Here is a 19,082-nt window from a genome sequence, read left to right as displayed (position 1 = left end):
TCCTAGAGGCTCATCTGCAAATGACACTACCCCCTACAACTCCCTATGACTGGAGACAGTGCAGCTCACAAAGGAAAAAGACGTGGGGGTACAGTTCCCACCCAGCACAGCTGGCTCCAGTAACTGCTGTCTTTCATATAGATAAGACACAGCCAATATGCCTCTCCTGCTGTGTTGCTTGCACGGTGAAAAAGAACTGCTCTGCAGTAAATTGTCACTATTACATTTACAGTCAGTACCTCATCCACATATGACATAACCTCCCAACTCCGGTAAGAGCTTATAGAAGCTGCTAGGTTCTCAGGAGCAGGTCATGGGCTGTATTTCAGTTCCACATGAGGCAATGGCTCCTGCTGAGTTACTGCATGCACTGTCATTCAGAACACAGATACTTTCTTTTTGAAAAAGAAAAGGAAAAACTACACACTGCCATGTGCTGCCCCCTCTTCACAGACCTTTGCTATCACTGTTTGTTCTGTGAGAAGAATGAAGATAACTCCCACTGCATGGCTGGGGCGAATATCTAAAGACCCCAGCACATGTGACAGAGCTTGCTCCCACCCCCTGACCAAAAGGGACCTCTGGGTCTCCCTCTTACAGAACTGGAAGTACACAGATTCACACAGGATGAGTCAGCTGTACAGTCAGTACCTCAGGAACTCAACCCATCCATCCCTGGCACAGCGGGACAGCCCTTTCTTTCAAACACAAAAATCGAAGAGATTGTATATGTGCGCTACTGCTACACAAGTAGATTGCTCCAAGTTCAAACACTAACAGTGTTAGCACATTTTCAAATAACAGCATATGAACCTGTTACGGCTAAGCTGGAGCAATGTGTAACAACCTGTATGCTCCTAAAGTGGAAGAAAGGAAAACTCCTTTTTTGATTCCTGAATCTGATTAGACACTTAAAATTTATGACATTTTCCTTTAGACTGGAAGACTTAAACATAAACCTGCTGTTAGAATTTTTCTGAAATACAGAAGGGTGCGTGCAGCCTAGCAGAAAACCAACTTAAAGATTTTTCCAGTGGTTGTGGCCAACTATTCATCCTGTTCTAATTCAAGGTGACTGACAAGGTATGGCATAAAGTCTACTGTGACCTTAACATGAGCCAGTAAAACTCTAAATTTTGTGGTTCAAACCAGAATTTAGTTTTTGTGACATCACTGCATGATTTCTGTATACATTAATTTTCTGATTCATTTCTCTGAATGAATTGTCAAAGTCAAATTGACAAAGTCAAACAAGTCCAGCAAGATACTGCAGAGGCATCAGCAGAAAATCTGCTCAGAAGTTGTATGTGCCATAGACCCTCCAGCCACACTCCAGAGAGACAATATTCATAGCCACAAAAATTCTGTTGAACATACCAAATTCTGCTTCCCTATTTCAAACTTCACAGAAGCAATTTCTACCAAACTCGAAATTATCTCAAATCTGGGAAGATTCAGTGTCCCAACATGACTGACTGTAATTTTCAGATAGCTGCTTCACGTCATTTCTCTCTGCCAGACATTTACACATCCATGACACAAGGAGGAGGGCAGTGTTCCACACGTGAAGGTGAAGGGAAAGAAGGCTGGGCGTAGGATTTAACTCTGAATAATTCTACAAGGTTCATTGTATTATATCAATGTTCTAAAACTCTGAGGCAGCTGATGAGAGTTCCTCCTTAGAAGAAATAGTAAAATTAAAATCTGACAGACCTGTTTTCTTCCAGTAGACTTTGACCTGAAGTTGATTGTCCTGATAGAAAGGAGTTCCAATTTTAAGAAAACGAGTAGTTTTTCTTCTTTGAAATGTTGGGTAAGGATCTACAAGCCCTTTCCGGGGTTTCACAGCAGAAGATGTCTGTTCCTCTGCAATACATAGTAAAATCAGGAATTATTTATCTAAGCACAGTGCCATATGACTATGTTAACAGTGCTGAAACTCAGAAAATAATACTTTAATTCAAATTATCTTATTCTAGTATCATATCCAAATGAAATGGATATAAAGAACAAACCATCCATAATGGTTGAAAAGCATATAATTTGTTTGAAATTCAGTAAAAAAATATATTTTGGACAGAGAGAGAAAAAGATAAATATATTTCAATATGAAAATGTTCTGTAAATTTTCAAAAGAATAAGGAAAGAGAATGTATTTATATCCCCAAAAGCAGGAAATGTTAATACATTGGCATTTTAAACAGGTATAATATCTAACTGTAGTTCTGCATTCATGGTGTTTATATTTATGCAGAGTCTGAATACACACAAATCCCAAGGATGGCATTGAGTGTAACCCACAGAATGCCACATGTGGCTATTACATCAAATTAATACAGTCCTTTGGTATGCTATATAAAACACTCTGGTCAGATTAAAAATCTTTCTTGCTCACTTTCCTGTTCCCAGCAGTGAACAGTGAACACTTAGGAAAACACTGTAAAAGCAGAATTAACTTTGAGCAGTTCCTTTGGTGTTATGTGCCTAGCTTCCAACAGGCAATGGTAACGGGATGTCCTTCATAAAGCATTTCGTTTGGCAACAGTTCATTAACATTTAGCAGGGTTGACAGTATTTCTAGATATTTTCAGCTGAAAAGCCAACCGTGCTGATTCAAACTGCATTTCCATTGCACTTTGGCAAATATCTCAGTTCTGATGAAGAGGACAGTATTTACATCGGATTAACAACAACAAAAAACCCTCACCTATATTTAATTCAATAATACACCTAAAGGAAAAGTAAAGGTTCTAATAATGAGGAAGGGGTAAATTATTAACTGCATACTTCAGAGAAAGAGGGAAAGACTCAGGTTTCAACAATTACCATGGGTAACATGTAACTTGAACACTGTGTGCTACGTGTAGCTTCAGCTGAAACCCACTTGCTTTTTGGCCAAATTTTACTTTGTCAATCCTTTGCTTAATCTGATACAATTTTAGTTTTTCTTTGATTGTTTCACATTAAAGTAAAACTACCAAACTTAAGCAAATTCTTTCTGAAGGTAACCATAATGTTTATACAACCTAAAAGGAAACCAAAAAGTGATAGACGTACAAACTTAAATCTATCAGGTATACCTCAACTTAAAGCACTTCAATTTTACTAAATCTCTGCTTTGCTGCTGTCTGTCTGCTCCCCTTCCAGAAAAACCAGAACATCAATTTAGAATATTTCTGTATGATGATCAAGAGAGAGAGTCTTACTGCATTTCCCAGCAGTGAAGTATACAAATACAGTGAGGTTTTTAATAAAACATCAGAGGGCCAGGGTCAAAGCTCACATTGGTCTGTAGGACTAAATTACTTTAGTAGGTTATGGACCCTCTATTGCGACAATAGGGACAGACATCTAAAAAAACCCAAAGCTTAATTCCACAGAGAGCAGAGCAACTGAGAGTGGGTCTTCAGAAAAATTGGCATGTTGTTTCTGGAACTACTTCCCAAAGGCCATGGAAGTCCCTCAGATAAAGAGGGGGGTGTGAATGTCATGGCCTAGATCATATTCAGGACTTTTTTTTTTTGTTGTTCTCCATATTTTTCCATCTGCTTTTGAGTATTTTCAAAAGTACCTCAAGCAGTACTGGCTCTGTAGCTAACTTCAGTGAGTTTCAAAAGAAAATGAATTTCTATCTCCTTCAGGAGTAATTTTTATTTGCTTTTCTGTGAAGCTGTAATTTAGCCACTTTTTTCATATTTCCAGAAAGGTCCAAATGCATTTCTCAGCAGAGTGCTCTATCCACTAAAATGTGTGATATCTGTTGTTTAGGCTCAAAGAATCTTGAATCCTTTACTTCATGGCCCTAATGGAAAGGTTGGAACTAGATGATCTTTAAGGGCCCTTCCAACCCTAACGGTTCTATGATTCTCTCTTTCATAAACACCAACAATATGCTTCAAATATACTAGGTATCCACCTGTATTACATTTAAAAAATATTGACACCACATTCATGCAAATGTATGCAAATGCATTTTTGTTCCATTTGTTTATTTCAGGTGAGTAGGATCTAAGATAAAGAATTAGGCTAAAACTGTCACCAATTTTTAGATGAGAAATTTAACATTAAAAGGTTAATCAACTTCACCGTAACAGGATCACTGTGATATGAAACAGAAAGATTTAAGAAAATTATGATTTCTAATTTGAGAAATCATTATATAAAGCATTAATTCCAGATAAAGAAGAGAGAAAGCATTCAGGTGTTTGAATACAAGTACTCACTATTAGTCCTGGTGTCCTGAGTTGTGCTAAAATGGAGAGAAACCTTAGCACTTTTTAGGCGTATCTGACCCCAGCGTGTTACTGCCTGCAGTTCTACATTGTAGTTGCTGTTGGGCTGGAGTCCCTCCAGGATCACATAGTTTTGGGCCTATAATAGAGGAGAATAAATATACAAAGTAGTTATAGTATTACTGAAACACAGGCCCTTATTAAAAGCAGGCCTGATATCTTACGCACATTAGTCTTTTGAAATTAGAAAACTCATGTACAAATTTCAACAGAGCAAAACTTCCTTCCTTTAAAACATGTATTATATTTTACTCTTTTTCTGTGTACTTTTTAAAATATTAACCTTCTTGATGTTTACATAAATTTGGCACATACTTGGCAACTACATACATCTATTGTTTAGGTCAAAACTAAAGGGCCTTATTACATATAGCAAGTTCTTTTCTTAGGCCAAAAGTATTTTAGCCAAAGAAATTTAAACTTTTTTATCCCCCAATTTCTGTGTTAGCAAAGTAATTGAAACTGAATTCAGACATTCAGTCTAAAGACAGCTAAAATCCAAAATTCAGTATATTTGTCAATATTTTCTATTTGTTTCAACTGCTGAAAAGGAAAATATAATTAAAAATCCAAAACCCACAACCAAAAATACCCCCTTCATTGGTAAGAACACTTCTCTGCTATAGAATGAAAAACACAACAGACAAAAAAACAGTTTCTATTGTCCTGGAATTGTCTGAAATGGGGAAACACCAGAGCAGGATTATCAGTCTCAGGTCAATAACCCATAAATGAAGGCAAGTCCCATGATACTGAAAAGAAGAGCCAAGGGTTCTCAATATTCTTATATCTAGATTTTTGTAAAATGTATTTATGAAAATGCCCTCCTAGCCCATATCTCATATAGAAGACATTAAGAATCATAATACTTTTTGCCTTTGAAGTTTGACAGTCAATCCAGAATGAAAAAGATAAACACATACTGCCATATTTAACAATTCGGGGATTGTCAGAAGCATTCATATCAATTACTTTTACTGGTTTTGTGCTGAGATATATGTAACACTGACTATAAACCTCAATTAACAGTGTTAATATTGTAGTCAAGTCATTTGAATGTCTACCTGGAATAATTTCATATGGAAATAATTATAAAACTATTTGGCCTAGCTTAAATCTAAAGGTAAAAACTGGGTAAAAAATCTTTAATGATCTTTAAAAAATAAGATTTTTTCACTTTTTTTTTTTTAAAGTTTTTTGCAGTTTCAATTTTTAGACAGAAGGGTTACTCTAATATTCGAAGGTCCACTGCTTAGCAATAGTAATAGTAGTGTCCTGTGGGGAAACTCTGCATCTCACTGTCATTGCGGTACAGTTTCATGACATGTCACAGAAAAAGAAGTACAATGAGCCAGGATTAATAAGGAAGATATCTGAAAAGCCTGCTTTTTCCCTAAAATATGCCTTGGCTCTTCTGGATTTCCCTGTATTGAAGGTCAGAACTTGGTCCGCATTACTGTAATGTTGTATATTGGATCTGTTTTAACATATTTATCCATAGGATGTGCCTTACATAAAATGCCAAAACAACATTAAGGACCCAGCTCAATTTTTAAATTCTTTGGTCTTTGTGCTTTAAGGACCAGTTTGTGGACAGAAATAGCCCCTGTATCTTAAGACTGTAGCCTCTGCCACGAAGATCTCCAGCCAATTCTCAGCTTTCCTGACAATCACAAACTTTTCTACCTAGCACAGTCCAACCCTACTCCTGTGTTCCCAAAGTGATTTTCTTTTTAAAGTACAAGGAAGAAATAAATTTCTTTTCCATGCATATTTACCTTTTTCTTTAAAAAAAAAAAGAAAGAGTATTTAACTGAAGCAGAAACAAAGAACCAAGTTATCTCAGCCCCTGAAATTACACCATATTGTCTACATTTGCAGGGAAATTTCCATTTCCCATCTGCCAGGCAGAGAGCTGGTGGTGGTGGCTCTGCAGCCTCCATATCTTGACCACCCATCCACCCATCAGTTCCCATGAGAAGGCAAGGGAACCGGCAAGCTCCGACAGTAGCACCTCTGTCGTGTCTAATCTGCTGTAGATGAACTTGGCACACAGCCTTCATTGCCTTTATTTCTCTCAGGGATTGGTGGCTGAGGGACAGAGAGGGAACTATACCTCTCTGGCTGTCATTCATCACAGTGCAACGGGGCAGCCAGTGGCAAAATACAGTATTAACGTAGACAGGGGACAAAACTCTCACAACGTGCACTGAGAATTAAGATCAGTCTGTTATCTGTAATTGATCTCTATTTCTATTAACTACTTTAAAATAATATGCAATATGTTTAAGGATATCCCAACAGTTAGTTTCCTAGTACAGCAGTATTTGATATATCAATCAAGAAACTCATAGGAACTTGCTTATATGGAAATACGTCAGATCTTTGGTAAAGTAGCTTACTTAAAGAGTTTTGAGTTTGTTTTTTTTCTTGGACTGATACCGACTGTTTCATGGTTATCCTCTATGACAGTGTCACAAGTTTTATTCCCAGTGAAAGAACAATATGAGAGATGATGTTTTTTAAATAAAACAAGCACTTTGTCTTTAAGAAGCACTAATAAAATATGCCTGAATTGAGAGGACAAACAGCATTTAACTTTCTATTCATCTCTCCTGAAAACTTTATAGTATTTACCTGCATTTTAGGGCAGAAGTCTACTTCTCTCCCTGAGTACAGTGAACGAAAAAGACTGATATCAAAGTTGTCTAAGGGGTTGGTGATATTAAAAATTAAGACTGCTACTTCACCAGCTGCTGAAATCATTGTAATTTATCACATATTTTAAACTCTCATTCTATTTTGTACCAGAAATAAGCTATATTTCTGTCTTACTAATATCTTTCTTACCCCATCAGTACTCTTCCTTCTCTTTTTTTTAGCTGGGATTACATATTTGCTGTATGTCCAGCTCCAGAAGACTTTGTAGTGGTGTACTGGAATATCAGGCTCTTCTGGAAGATCCCAAGTAATCATCACATTTACACTCCCATCATTGTTTGCACTGATATTGGCAATTCTGATATTAGATGGAGCTGGTGGAGCAGACGGATCTGGAATTCAAAACAAACCGAAATATTCTAAAGTAAAGATCATCTTCAATAAGGTAAAGATTATCTTCATCTTATGTATTTAACAGGCATACATGAGCTGGATGAAAAAACTCTCAATACACAAAATTTCCCATAAGTGATAAGGCTTCTTGTAATTTGTAGAAATTCAAGATTTACTATAATATAAATTATGGGTTAGCATCTAGTTTTGTCATTATTCTGTGTTGTTGATAGTTTACAAACATTATGAGGCTTTATCAAAATGTATGTCACTTTTACTTCTGTCACTCACTACTTTAAATAGAAAGTGAGTGTAAAACATGTGGGTTCTACAAGTGGCCTTGTATAGTAATGACAGAATCCTATGGTGGAAACACTGAATACCTTGTCTGTGTTTACAGACAATTCTCAGATGATGAAATTATGTTTATACATACTGAATCTTTCTTCAAAATTCTAGTGTTGATATCCACCACCATAGGACATAAACACTACCTTAGAATAAATACAATTAAGATGTAATGATACATTATGTCAGAGAAGTCTACGATGTTTTTTTTGAACAACAAAAAGCAATTAGTTACCCCTGTGACTTATTTCCCTATTTTGGTTTAATTTTTGGTCAATATCAACTGAGATATTATTCCTTCAGCTGGTTCTGTGCTGACCCTAGAGTCAAGAAGGATACTTGACAGCAAGACGTTCCAATATTGAACCTTTTTTGAATACTGAATGTTAGGTTTTCCTTGTGCACCTCCTATGTAATATCCTGAGTAATGTGAATCAATGGAAATGTTGCAACTGAGCTTCTTCATTTGCTATTCACTAACTTCTACTTTTTAATCCTACTTTTCAACTCCTACTTGTTTTTAAATGCTCGTGGTAGCCAAACATTGGTGACAAAGTATAAGTAAACTGCAAACCAAAAATCTCAGTAAAATTTAACAGTGTGACTCAAAAAAAAATTAAAATTAAAAATATATCAGGCAGAATAAAAGAAATTCATAGTAATTAAGGCATATTATGAAGCAAACACCAAGAAAAAACAATCTAATCGAAAAAACCGAAAGCATTTTCATGTAACTTTTTTGCCAAATTAGCCACCACTTATTTGCCCGAGAGAAAACTGGAGGTGTGCAGAGGGGACACCAGGCATTCATTTACTGTATGGTTCACCTGCATCTTTTTATAATGGTAAATGAGCTGTTAAATAAACTTTCCAGGCATACTAAGTTCATCAGATAATCCCTATGACAAATGGTCTCACTGAAAAATTCCATCATGTAGGTCATGCAAACTGACACATTCAGAATTAATAAAGACAGCATTTCCTTTATAAAGATCAGCAGATGTGAAATAATGGCTTAGTCCTGTTATTTAACAGAACTCTTAGTTAAATAACAATGGATGCCCGTTTCCTCACACATGTAATTCAACCAAACTTTTGGCTATAGAAGTTACAAAGCGTATTTGAGTTTATGAATTCTGGAAATTTAATATAATTTTTTTAATTCAGTTTAATTTAACTCGTTTTTTTAATCAGCTTGCAAGCCAGTTCCAAGAGACTTCCCTTTATTTTTGTCTGGCTTTGGAGAAGCACTGTGCTCATACTAATTTCTTTACCTCTGAAGTAGCCAACAACTCCATCTTAAAGCATACAGAGGTATTTATATTGGAGGGGACAAATTTAAGAATTTAATTTAGTTAAATGGTGTGCACTGTTCTCTAACACAGCTTCTCATTTACTTCTGTTGTTCAATAAAATAAGGAGGTGTAAAATTAAATTTAGGTAAAATAAATACAAACAGAATCATGATTCATAAAGTCAAAATCTTTCATCTTCACAGATTTAAAATGTTAAGGGGGGAGGTTATGTTATCTGACAACGTATTATGGCAATAAAACATTTATAACCTGAAGTGCAACATGATCATATTACTGTAGATGAATTTTTCAGGTTATCTCCCAGAAGTACTATGCATCATGTATTATGTATACATAACATATTGGATAGAATAAAATGTTTCAGATGATGTCTTACAAATGGTCAGATATAAGCTAAAACAATTCTAAACATAAAACTTACTTGTCTTCATTCTGCATCTATAAAGGACACTGAGAGGCATTAAAAAAAAATCTAAAAGTTAAACGAAAACAGCTCTTTTGGACAAAATGTATTACATAATTAAAACCATCTTAAAGTTATTCACTTATTTTTCATAGGTCTGAAAGCAAATGACCAAATTTATGTTCTTCCTTTTCAAATGTTTCTGTCCCCATAACAATGCCAGAGAGTGTGTAATTTTCCTTGTATAAAGTTAGTGATTGCCCAGTAGGGAGCTTTTATATGTCTCAGCATCACAGGAATTTTCTTTTAAGGTAACTTCAAACGTCCTTGTTTTTCCCAGTAACGTAAGCAGAAAAAGAAAACATGTGCATGTTGAAACCAATAGACCACTTCTGACTTCTATAGCACCAGCATTTCACCCTGTACTTTTTATAATTATGCAGTTTATTGCAAACATTACTTTATCAGTAGCATTTCTTCTATGTTCAATAGAAGCAGTCCAGTCAGCAAACAAAACGCTGATGCATATTTAAAAGAAAACCTAGCAGTGTTTCTCCTTTGCCATGGGAGAGTGTAAGCACTGTTTTAAAAATCATAGGGCAACTACAGTTAAGGAAAGAATGAACGTCCTCTTAAAAGGATTACATATGTGAGATAATACAGCAATAGCAAAAACATTTTTCTGAGTGTCCCCTTTCTTCAAAGTTTCTCTTTTGCCAGCTTCGCAAATGTCCTCCAAAAAAATGCCTTGGAACAGGAGGAAGAGTGGTGGTGGTAGCAGCAGAAGGCAGAAGGGAACATCTACAGTTGACAGACATGAAAATGCAAGACATTTGAAAGTGCCACATTTTCTAGAAGAGCTTTTTTAAACTAGCAGACTTAAGTGGAGAAAATAATAAACTGCAAGGACATAAGATGTCAAAGATGAAAAAATATTATTATGATTTTGCACTTCATCATTTGAAAACAACCTCTGATAGTAGAGACACAACAGAAATATATTTTTTTTGGATTTGGGGTGTATTACCTGAAATATGAAGCCACTTAGTGGCATTTTGTATCAGCTGAGGATTTATTAAGTATTTCAACACAACTATATGATTTTTTCATCTATTTCTATATATTTCTGTGAGACTCATCACTATTACAACTGACAGAACTATCACTCTGTAAGCTAAAAAATCAAGAATATTAACCTTTTCTTTCATTTGAAAGGACTTCTTCACCAGCAAAACAAACAGGTGAGAAGGAATAGCAGCAAGGCAAGATATTCCAATCTCTGTTATTAACAAGAAAAAAACCTCAAACAACCCAGACCCCACCCTCAAAACCAAACCAAACAAAATAAACGTTTCCCAAGCACCCCTCAGAAAAACCAAAACTCCAAAAAGACCCCAAACCCAAAACACTGTTAAGTGTAGTGCATGCTCCTCCATCATGCACGCCTGCGAGTTACCAGACAACAGATCAGTTGGGTTTTTCTGATTTCTTTAAGCCTTCACTACTGCATTGCTGAAAGGAAAAGTCATGCTTCTACATGGTGCTCTGTTATGCTTGTGTCTATGCAGACATTAAAAGCAGTGTATAACTCATGCTGAAATATTTCAAGGTCTAATAACTGATACTGGATCATAAAGCTTATAAACATAAGGTGTTTATTAACCTGACAATGAAGCTAAACTGGCATTCTGCTGACTATAAAGCGAAATGCCATTCTACTGTTAGTCTTCATGTATCTGTGATCCCTTTGACTGACTGCCCACATGTATAATTCAGACACAGGAACATTAAATTACTGGAACGGGAACTACTGCCAGTTTTTCAAATGTAAAGTTCTGAAATTTTATATACACAAATTTATCTGAGTGTTAAATCAAATTCTTTGGTGTGTAGAAAGTGATGTTAGTTGCAGCTTTTCCTTTGCAGTTTATACTACAACTCAGATAAAATAAAAGTCATTATATATATACTAGAATTTGGCACAGACAGTTGTCCTCAAATCCAAAAAAAATCTGATCTCAGCAGCCTGACAAGTAAATCACTTCTTGCTGCTAGAAATGATAGCTTCATTAGGCTGAAGCTGCTATTCCAGCACATGGAGTAAAAACTGCATTTGTCTGGATTGTATCTGGCTTGAGTACACCCAAAGGACTTAAATTCTTGTCTTGCTGACTACTTAGCCATCACAAGCAAAACTCTGTCTCCAGTCCCCAAAAGGGAGGATTCCTTGCTGCAAATAAAAGAAAAAATGAAAACCCTCACATCATCACTATTTCAAATTTGCATCTTCCTCCAGTCATATTTGAAAACACAGCGATAGACAATTTATATTTTACAAAATTTTTTCAATCAATAAGATCTGGAAGCACTTTGAAACCTTAACAAAATAGTGGGGGCAAGCTATACACAAGAATCTCATCATACACTGCTGCAATGTAACCACTTTGGCTTTAAATGGGGCAACTGTAATGAAAACAGTAAATGATTTGGAATATATGTCAGAGAAGAAAATAATGGTATTGGAACCGGAATTCTCATTCTGAGCTACGAAAGTGATATCAAGTTTCACTCTAATTTAAACCCTTTTTTTTCCTCACTTAAAATGGATCTCCCATTGCTATCTTTTAAACATCAGACCTTCCAGCTCTAAAAATCTGCTGAAGCTGCTCTACAGACAACTTTCCAACCATTAAACAATTCCAAGGCATAAGCAGGGGGACTGGTTTTGCCCAGTGGAAATGGCACACATAAACCAGCTGTGCAACGGCATAAAAAAAACATTGGTCCCAAAGGAGCAACAGAAAGAATTTTATTGCCGGGAGTGGGTGTCTGTTCTGGTTTTACTAACACCCAGTAATGTATGCATGAAATCACATCCAGTATGGTACTTATGTGCTGTGAAAAAAATGTTGTCTGCTTCCTTTTGCTTGACAATTTATCCTGTGTATGCTAGCAACTGCCTTCATGTTGAAGACAAAAACCTTTAGCAGAGGTAGAAGGATCGGATGTCTTAGGCTCATTGTGCTCATCTCATCACCCCTTTTTGTCTCGGGAAATGGCACAGTACCTAACTACAGACTGGCAAGACAATATATTATGTGGAAATGCCCAACACTGATCCCTCTAGTTAACTGCAGTCTCTGTTACTAAGAGTTCATTCACAACATAGGTCATAAAAAGCTAGAAAAAAATCCCCTAAAAACTCTTACCCAAATGCAAGAAATTAAAAATTGTATTATTAGTGCCAAACAGCTTCTGACCCATTGGGTTACGCTATTTGGTGCTCACTTAATGGGAGAAAAGTACAGGTAGCTTTTCATCCAAGCAGACTCATTTATGGGTTGTAGAAACAGTCCTCTCCTGCTTGCAGAGAAAATGAGGCTGCTTAGAGGGAGCCAGTCAAAATACGAAGAGAAATACATTTGTACCTTTGGGGATCAAAAATATTCTGTCAGGTATTTGTTAGTTTTATTTATTGCCGTATTGCCAGTTGTTGCCCCTCAGTTGAATATGAAAAGAAAATCACAATTTAAAACCCCTGAAAAATGAAGTGAGAACCACTGTCAAAATAGCAGAAAGTTTTGACCAATTTTAGGTTGCAATATCCATCTATAAATCCATATGCAGAATTTTACTTCTAGGAAAGAACCCACTCTCCTAGGTGCAGTATTCACTTCATCTCCTAGCCACTCTGCTCCAAAAAGATAGGTGTAGTCTAATCTGTGTTTCTTGTAATTTTTAGAATCACATTTTGCCATCACTTCATTCCCTGTGAAGGGCCATGCCAGACAAGCATATGCAAATCTTTTATTTCCTTTATAAAACAGAAATAAACAGCATAAAGGATTCTCGCTGCTTAAGCTCTGAATATGTCATAAATTATCTCAGCTGTGTCACTTTATTTATTGTTTACAGATTAATGCTACGAATGAACACATGAGGCAGTGTAAAGCAGCTAATAAACTTTTACCTCAAACATTTACAGTGTAAGAGCATCAAAAGCTGCAGTAGATAAAACCTCAAAACACAATTAGAATGAAGAATGGTAAGCTGGAATGCTTAATGAAATACCCCTGTTTTCCTGGTTTTGTCTTTTTCATGACTGGTAAATTAAGGTAATTTGGCTAATAAGAAGCTTTATTTAGCGATAGAAAAGTTAATGGAAGTTACATACCTCAGAAGAATTAACAGTATTTTGAATAAAACAAAACCTTACTTTGATGTGTCTACTTAGAGATCATATTTTTTGCATTTGCAAAAAAATGCAAAATAGTATGTAACAGTATTGTGGTAACTAGACAAAAAGTCTGTCTCCCAGTAATTACAGCACCATAGTTTCTGAATGTTCTTTTTAACAGCATAAAATATTTAATGACAGAGACACTGTGGTGCCATACTCCCCCTCTAAATTCAGCTTTTATATCCTGTTTGTCCTCCTTTAAAGAGGAAATAAACCCAAATAGTTTGCTATTCGTTATAACTTATAAGCAATTGGTAAAAGTTCAGCATCTTGTGTGAGAAAACTGTCTTAGGAATTGCTGTCATGTTTCCTGATCAAAGGGTTTCTTTTTTGAAGAAAACTTCTGTTAAGTCTGATGAAGATAATAATCTGCTCTGGGTCTTGGCACAACAGGGTGAACTGAAACACTGCAAGAGCTAATATGCATTTCTGTCCACATTTCACATAAATGCAGCGCAGACAGTCAGACAACCTTCCAAAGGTGATGTGCCAAAGTCCGCTTTCCTTTTCCAAACTGGAGGTTAAATGTGCCTGTAGGAGCTCAGCAGGGGCCAGTAGATGCTGGCACTCAAAAAACTAGGCACATCTGAGCTGCAGTTTCTTGCCTCTCTGCCAGGCAGGGGCCGCCACTTCCCACTGAGCTCCAAAGTAGTAATTAAATGTCTATATGACACTAGAAACGCGACTGCTCTGAGCGCCTACTCAGGGACATGAAGACTAAGACATACTGATTGAGGCATCCCCATATCATTCCTGAGAGCCACCACCTGGCAGCATCTTCGTCTGTGTCACCTAGTGCTTCCACATGTTTCATCTGGTGAACACAGTAGCTTTATAATAACCACTGATATTACCAAAGCCTCTAAAATCGTCAAATGAGCTGCCAGAGTAGGATGATTTTGGCTACAAAGCTGATAGCTAACTGAATTCCTTGCTGTTTGTCTGGCAATTCACGATTCTCTGCCAAGGGCTGGAGTTCAGATTTGAAAATTATTATTTTGAGGGTTATAAAGGCTTTTGAACAATGCTGGCTACATACTTCCTGCAATTATCAAGATCCCATTATTTTGGTTTATTAGGTAAGAACACGCACACTGCTCACAGAGAGCAAGTGTTTCAGGGGGAGCTGCAGAGACCACAGGAGAAAAGGACTCTGGTATCTGACATGTAATCATTTCAAAACCACAAGCTCCTGAAACAGAAATAACTGCCAGCTGGGAGGCTATTCTGAAGAAATATCCCTATATGCTTATCCTGCTCTTATGCTGTCCTCCAAAAAATCATTTTTGGATGAGGTCAGATACTGGGCTAAAGAGACCTTCATTATGAGTTATCATGGATGTTCTTATATTCATTACCAATGTAGGTTTTTTGAACAAAATGCTCCTGTGGCCAGTTCACTCAGTAGTAGATGAATTTTCTGGAAAGTAATACAAATCCAGCCTGAAAAAGTCAAGCTCAAGCCAAAACCTCTGTGATATCATGATATACCTTAATGTAATTGCAATTATAGTGGTTCCAAGCAGAACAGTTGGAAAGCCTTTACAAACTCAGTAAAACAACTGAGAATGATCTGAGTTTAAAAGAAAGTTGGTGCCAGATTCAGCAATACAGTGTTGTATCTGCTGAAGTACTACCCATGAAGAAAAGCAAAAAGAAAGATACTGCTGCTGCTGAGTCCTTGCAGTAAGCTCAACACAGCTTGAAGGAACTGTATTTTTTGTGTGACTGAAATGATGCACTACTTAAGTAGAATAAATTCTTAAAATAATGCTTTTATACTTGAAAAGGTTTCTGGTCACAGTAGTAATGGGACAGCTATGCCAGCCAACCTTTCCAGCACAATTGTGGCTATTTATTGAGTCTAATGTATACTTTATTCAGTAACCATCCATACCACCAAAAGCACTTGCATGCCTCTGTAACTGCATCTACAATAAGATTTTTTCTAGGACTGACTATGGCCAAACAGCAAGCGGAAGGCTAGCATGGAAACCCATGGATGGCAACTGCCTGTATTGCAAGATAATTCTATCTGCAGAAAGAGGAAGAAGTGCATTCCTTGAAGTACGTGTTACACCAGTGTAAAGATTCTGTCACTGCTAAAACAAAGACAAGTCTTTCTATTAGACACTACCTCTATTAGAAGAGTGAAGAGTGATAAATCTCATTATTTGGTACTAAAGTCAAAGTAGCACTGTCTGTCTGTGCCTACATTATCAACTGCCTTTAAGCCAGGATGACCACACCCTGACCATCTATCTTCAGGAACAGTATCCGGCCTGTGCTAACTCCTATACTATGTTTCAGTCATGCGGGAGAATTCGGCTTTGCAAGGGTCAAAGGCACACCAGGGACCTTGCCAGCAGCTTCACAGCCTGGGACATCCATTTCCATCTCCCCATTCCCCAGGTACCATTTCTGGTACAGAAATAATTTTCAGACTTATTTCATTACCCAAACCCTTGCAAAACCAGAAACGGCAACAAAAATTCCTACAATACTTTGTGGATTGTCCAGCATGCCTTTCTAATGAACAGAAGAAACATGCTACTTCACATTTATACCCCTTTTATTATGAAGCCTTTACAATTAGTACTAGCGAGGGGAAAATTATCTTGAGAGCCTGCAGTTCCATCAAAGCAATGATGCTACAATTATTTAGATACAGGCAACAAAATATTCCGAAAATATTTAACTCTGCTAAACATACGGCAGCAACATATTTCTCATAAATAAAAAGAAAAACAAGAGAAACCTCTCAGAATAACACACTGAAACCCCAGTTCCTTCGTGTTTCATGGTCAGGGTCATGTTGTTTGATACCAACCATGCGGAAAATGTTTAAAAAGGAGGTTTATTCGTTCAGACCCCTTACTGATAAAAGAATAATGACATCTTTAACCTTTAATTCCTTTGTCGACTTCAAACATACCTCACACCATTTCTAAAGCTGGTGGAAAAACTAACCGAAATCCCACCTGCTAAAAACATCCTGCCACAGAAACAGGCAGACCAGGTTGTGCTCCGTGCGTAAGTGAGCAGAGGGTGAGCACCAGACACAGAGACGGAGAACTAACCTTTCGAGGATCGGAAGTGCTTGCTGGGTGCCGTGAAGCCTCTCGTCCCGTGCACGTTCACAGCTGCCACGCGGAACTGGTACCACCTGCTCGCGCGGATGTCCAGCAGCCGAACCCGCTCATCCGTAGTCTGGGAGGGAAAACATCACACTTACACTTGTCGTTCTGACATGGCTAGCTGCGCTATCATCTCCCACACGACACCGGTTAGTCAGACTGAAGGGTAGGGGATGCACTTCCTTAAGACGTCCCAGAGTGCACAGGCTGTGTGCAACCACCTCACCCGACTCTGAGCATCATTCTGAACTGCGTTTACAGCTGTGAACACAATCATATAACCATCCAATTTTACAGTGCCTTGCAGGTCTATTCTGGAAAAAAGTAACCTTTAGAAAACTGGTGAAGTGTTAAATTCACAAAATTAGTTTTCCAGTTATCACAACCATCACCAGTGCATAGGAGCTAGCTGTTCAGGTGTTGATGTTTCAGGGAACTCACTGCCCCAGGTCACAGGATTCATTTCTCCAACTCTCACAGAACTGGGGTCCAAAATGGCTTCATGGAATCCAGCGCTGTGAGAAGCTGCCTTTTCTGGTTCATAGGAAACACAAAACCCTCAGGTAATGAATGTAAGCCTTCCTCAGATCACTGGCACTTCTGTCAAAAAGACACTCACAGGCTTAACTCTTCCCTGCAGACCTGTCTCAGGTCATAGGAGATGACCTTTTCTCCAACAACACCCACTGAGACTGCCAGTGTCATGAGTTCAACTTCCACCTTCTGGGGAGAGTGCCTTAACTGCTGAAATATGGAATAAGCATAGAAGCTCTCTGAACCCTTTTAGTAGGAGGTGCTTTATGTGCTCTTATTCTGAGCCCTGCTTTCCTCTATCTTTTTTATTTCCCCCCTTTAAACTTCTAAAGAGGTATCTTCTGCACTGTTTCTTATTTTTCCTAAGGTACAAACATCAGAACTGAACAAATCCCCCTGGTAACCCCTGAATCACTGCCAAGTACAGAAGGCATCACATTTTTGTAGAACTCAGACACTCATCCACTTTTGCAATTACCTCTCAATTATCCAGTTTTTAATTTATTTTAGAATGTCATGTTTATTGTACTTTCATTTAATTATTTAATCAAAATAACACATGAACCTGAACTAAAGTATATGTCTAAATATACTAGAAATCATTAATAATTATCATTACTGACCAAACATGCAAGCTCATTAAAAATGCAGTGACATCAATGTATTTTGCACAAGCTCTATGTTTTTTAACTTCAAAATTCCACCTTCCTTGTATGGGATTCAGTGCTCCTTGAAATGATACCAAGCACTTCCCCAAAAAAGCACGACATCATTTCTGCTTCTTGCTCTTTCCAATCTGTTTAAGAAAGTAGCAACTGCTGACAAAACTCAGATAGCCACAACTTGAGGAAGATGCATCAGCTCTTCAGCAATAGTATTTTTACAGCTCTGATCAATTAAATTTGTAGATGTTATCCTGCATTTAATCCCTCCATTTGGTGACAAAGGTTAGGGAAACAGATCTCTCATTTGTGTGTGCATGTAAAGGAAAGAGGGTTTTTCTAAACTGCACTATAGACTGCTCTCAGACTGCTAAGTGTTGCAGGCATTGAGCCCTTCACATACTGCTGTTACTTAGGGCCCTTCTCCATTCAGACTGCTGTATTTGTCTTTCCAGCTTAAGCAGGGGTAACAGCCCTGATGTTTTCATTGTCTGCCTCATCTTATTTCCCTTTTTAGCTTCTATATTACCTGTAGAGTGAATTGTCTCATCCAATGAAGTGGTTCCCCAAGGGAAGAAAAAGCCGACCTGAACCAACTTTTACCATTTTTTTCTTTTTATGGAGCACTCAAACATTCTAGTTTTTTCCAGCATGCAGGCCCACATACTCAAGAACTTCCAAATAAGACACAACTGTGAGCTAGAGTAAAATAAACTATCACTGTATTAACAGAAAAAAACCCCAAGGATATATTCAGGCTACTGCTGCAACTGACATCAGGGTCAGGATCAATATCTAATCGTAATTAACTAGTTGCAACACTGGGTTTTTAAAAACGGATTTGCTGAATTTAGTTACAAGGCAAGCATAATCTGAACAGATTTGACCTCAAATTCTTCAGCTAAGGAATCTTGTCTGTCATTTGCATCAGATCAGTTATTCTGCTAGGACTGATTAAAAGAAAGGACTGCAGTTGTGTCAGTCTATCGTGGCAACCATGAAATACTGTAAAACCAAATAATCTGTCAATCCATATCACCAAAATTATTTTAATTTATCAACGTGCCTTGGGCCCATTACTTTCATCATTCATGTT

The 19,082-nt window shown here is 37.3% G+C and overlaps 1 protein-coding gene across 1 annotated transcript in view; it reads right to left on the bottom strand.

The window, feature by feature from the left end:
• The window catches only part of KAL1 (Kallmann syndrome 1 sequence), a gene marked incomplete at its 5' end in the record, with an annotated part of 98,467 nt that overhangs the window by 20,985 nt on the left and 58,400 nt on the right, over window positions 1-19,082 (bottom strand). The window contains 4 exons of the mRNA XM_010155655.1: window positions 1,714-1,866; window positions 4,224-4,371; window positions 7,143-7,345; window positions 16,734-16,863. Coding sequence (XP_010153957.1) covers window positions 1,714-1,866; window positions 4,224-4,371; window positions 7,143-7,345; window positions 16,734-16,863 — 634 coding nt within the window. The remainder of the gene's footprint in view (window positions 1-1,713; window positions 1,867-4,223; window positions 4,372-7,142; window positions 7,346-16,733; window positions 16,864-19,082) is intronic.

The sequence above is a fragment of the Eurypyga helias genome, unplaced genomic scaffold, assembly GCF_000690775.1.
Source record: "Eurypyga helias isolate BGI_N326 unplaced genomic scaffold, ASM69077v1 scaffold6287, whole genome shotgun sequence".
NCBI lineage: Eukaryota > Metazoa > Chordata > Aves > Eurypygiformes > Eurypygidae > Eurypyga > Eurypyga helias.
The sequence above is the reverse complement of the archived record's forward strand: the minus strand, read 5'-3'. Positions and strand labels throughout refer to the sequence as shown.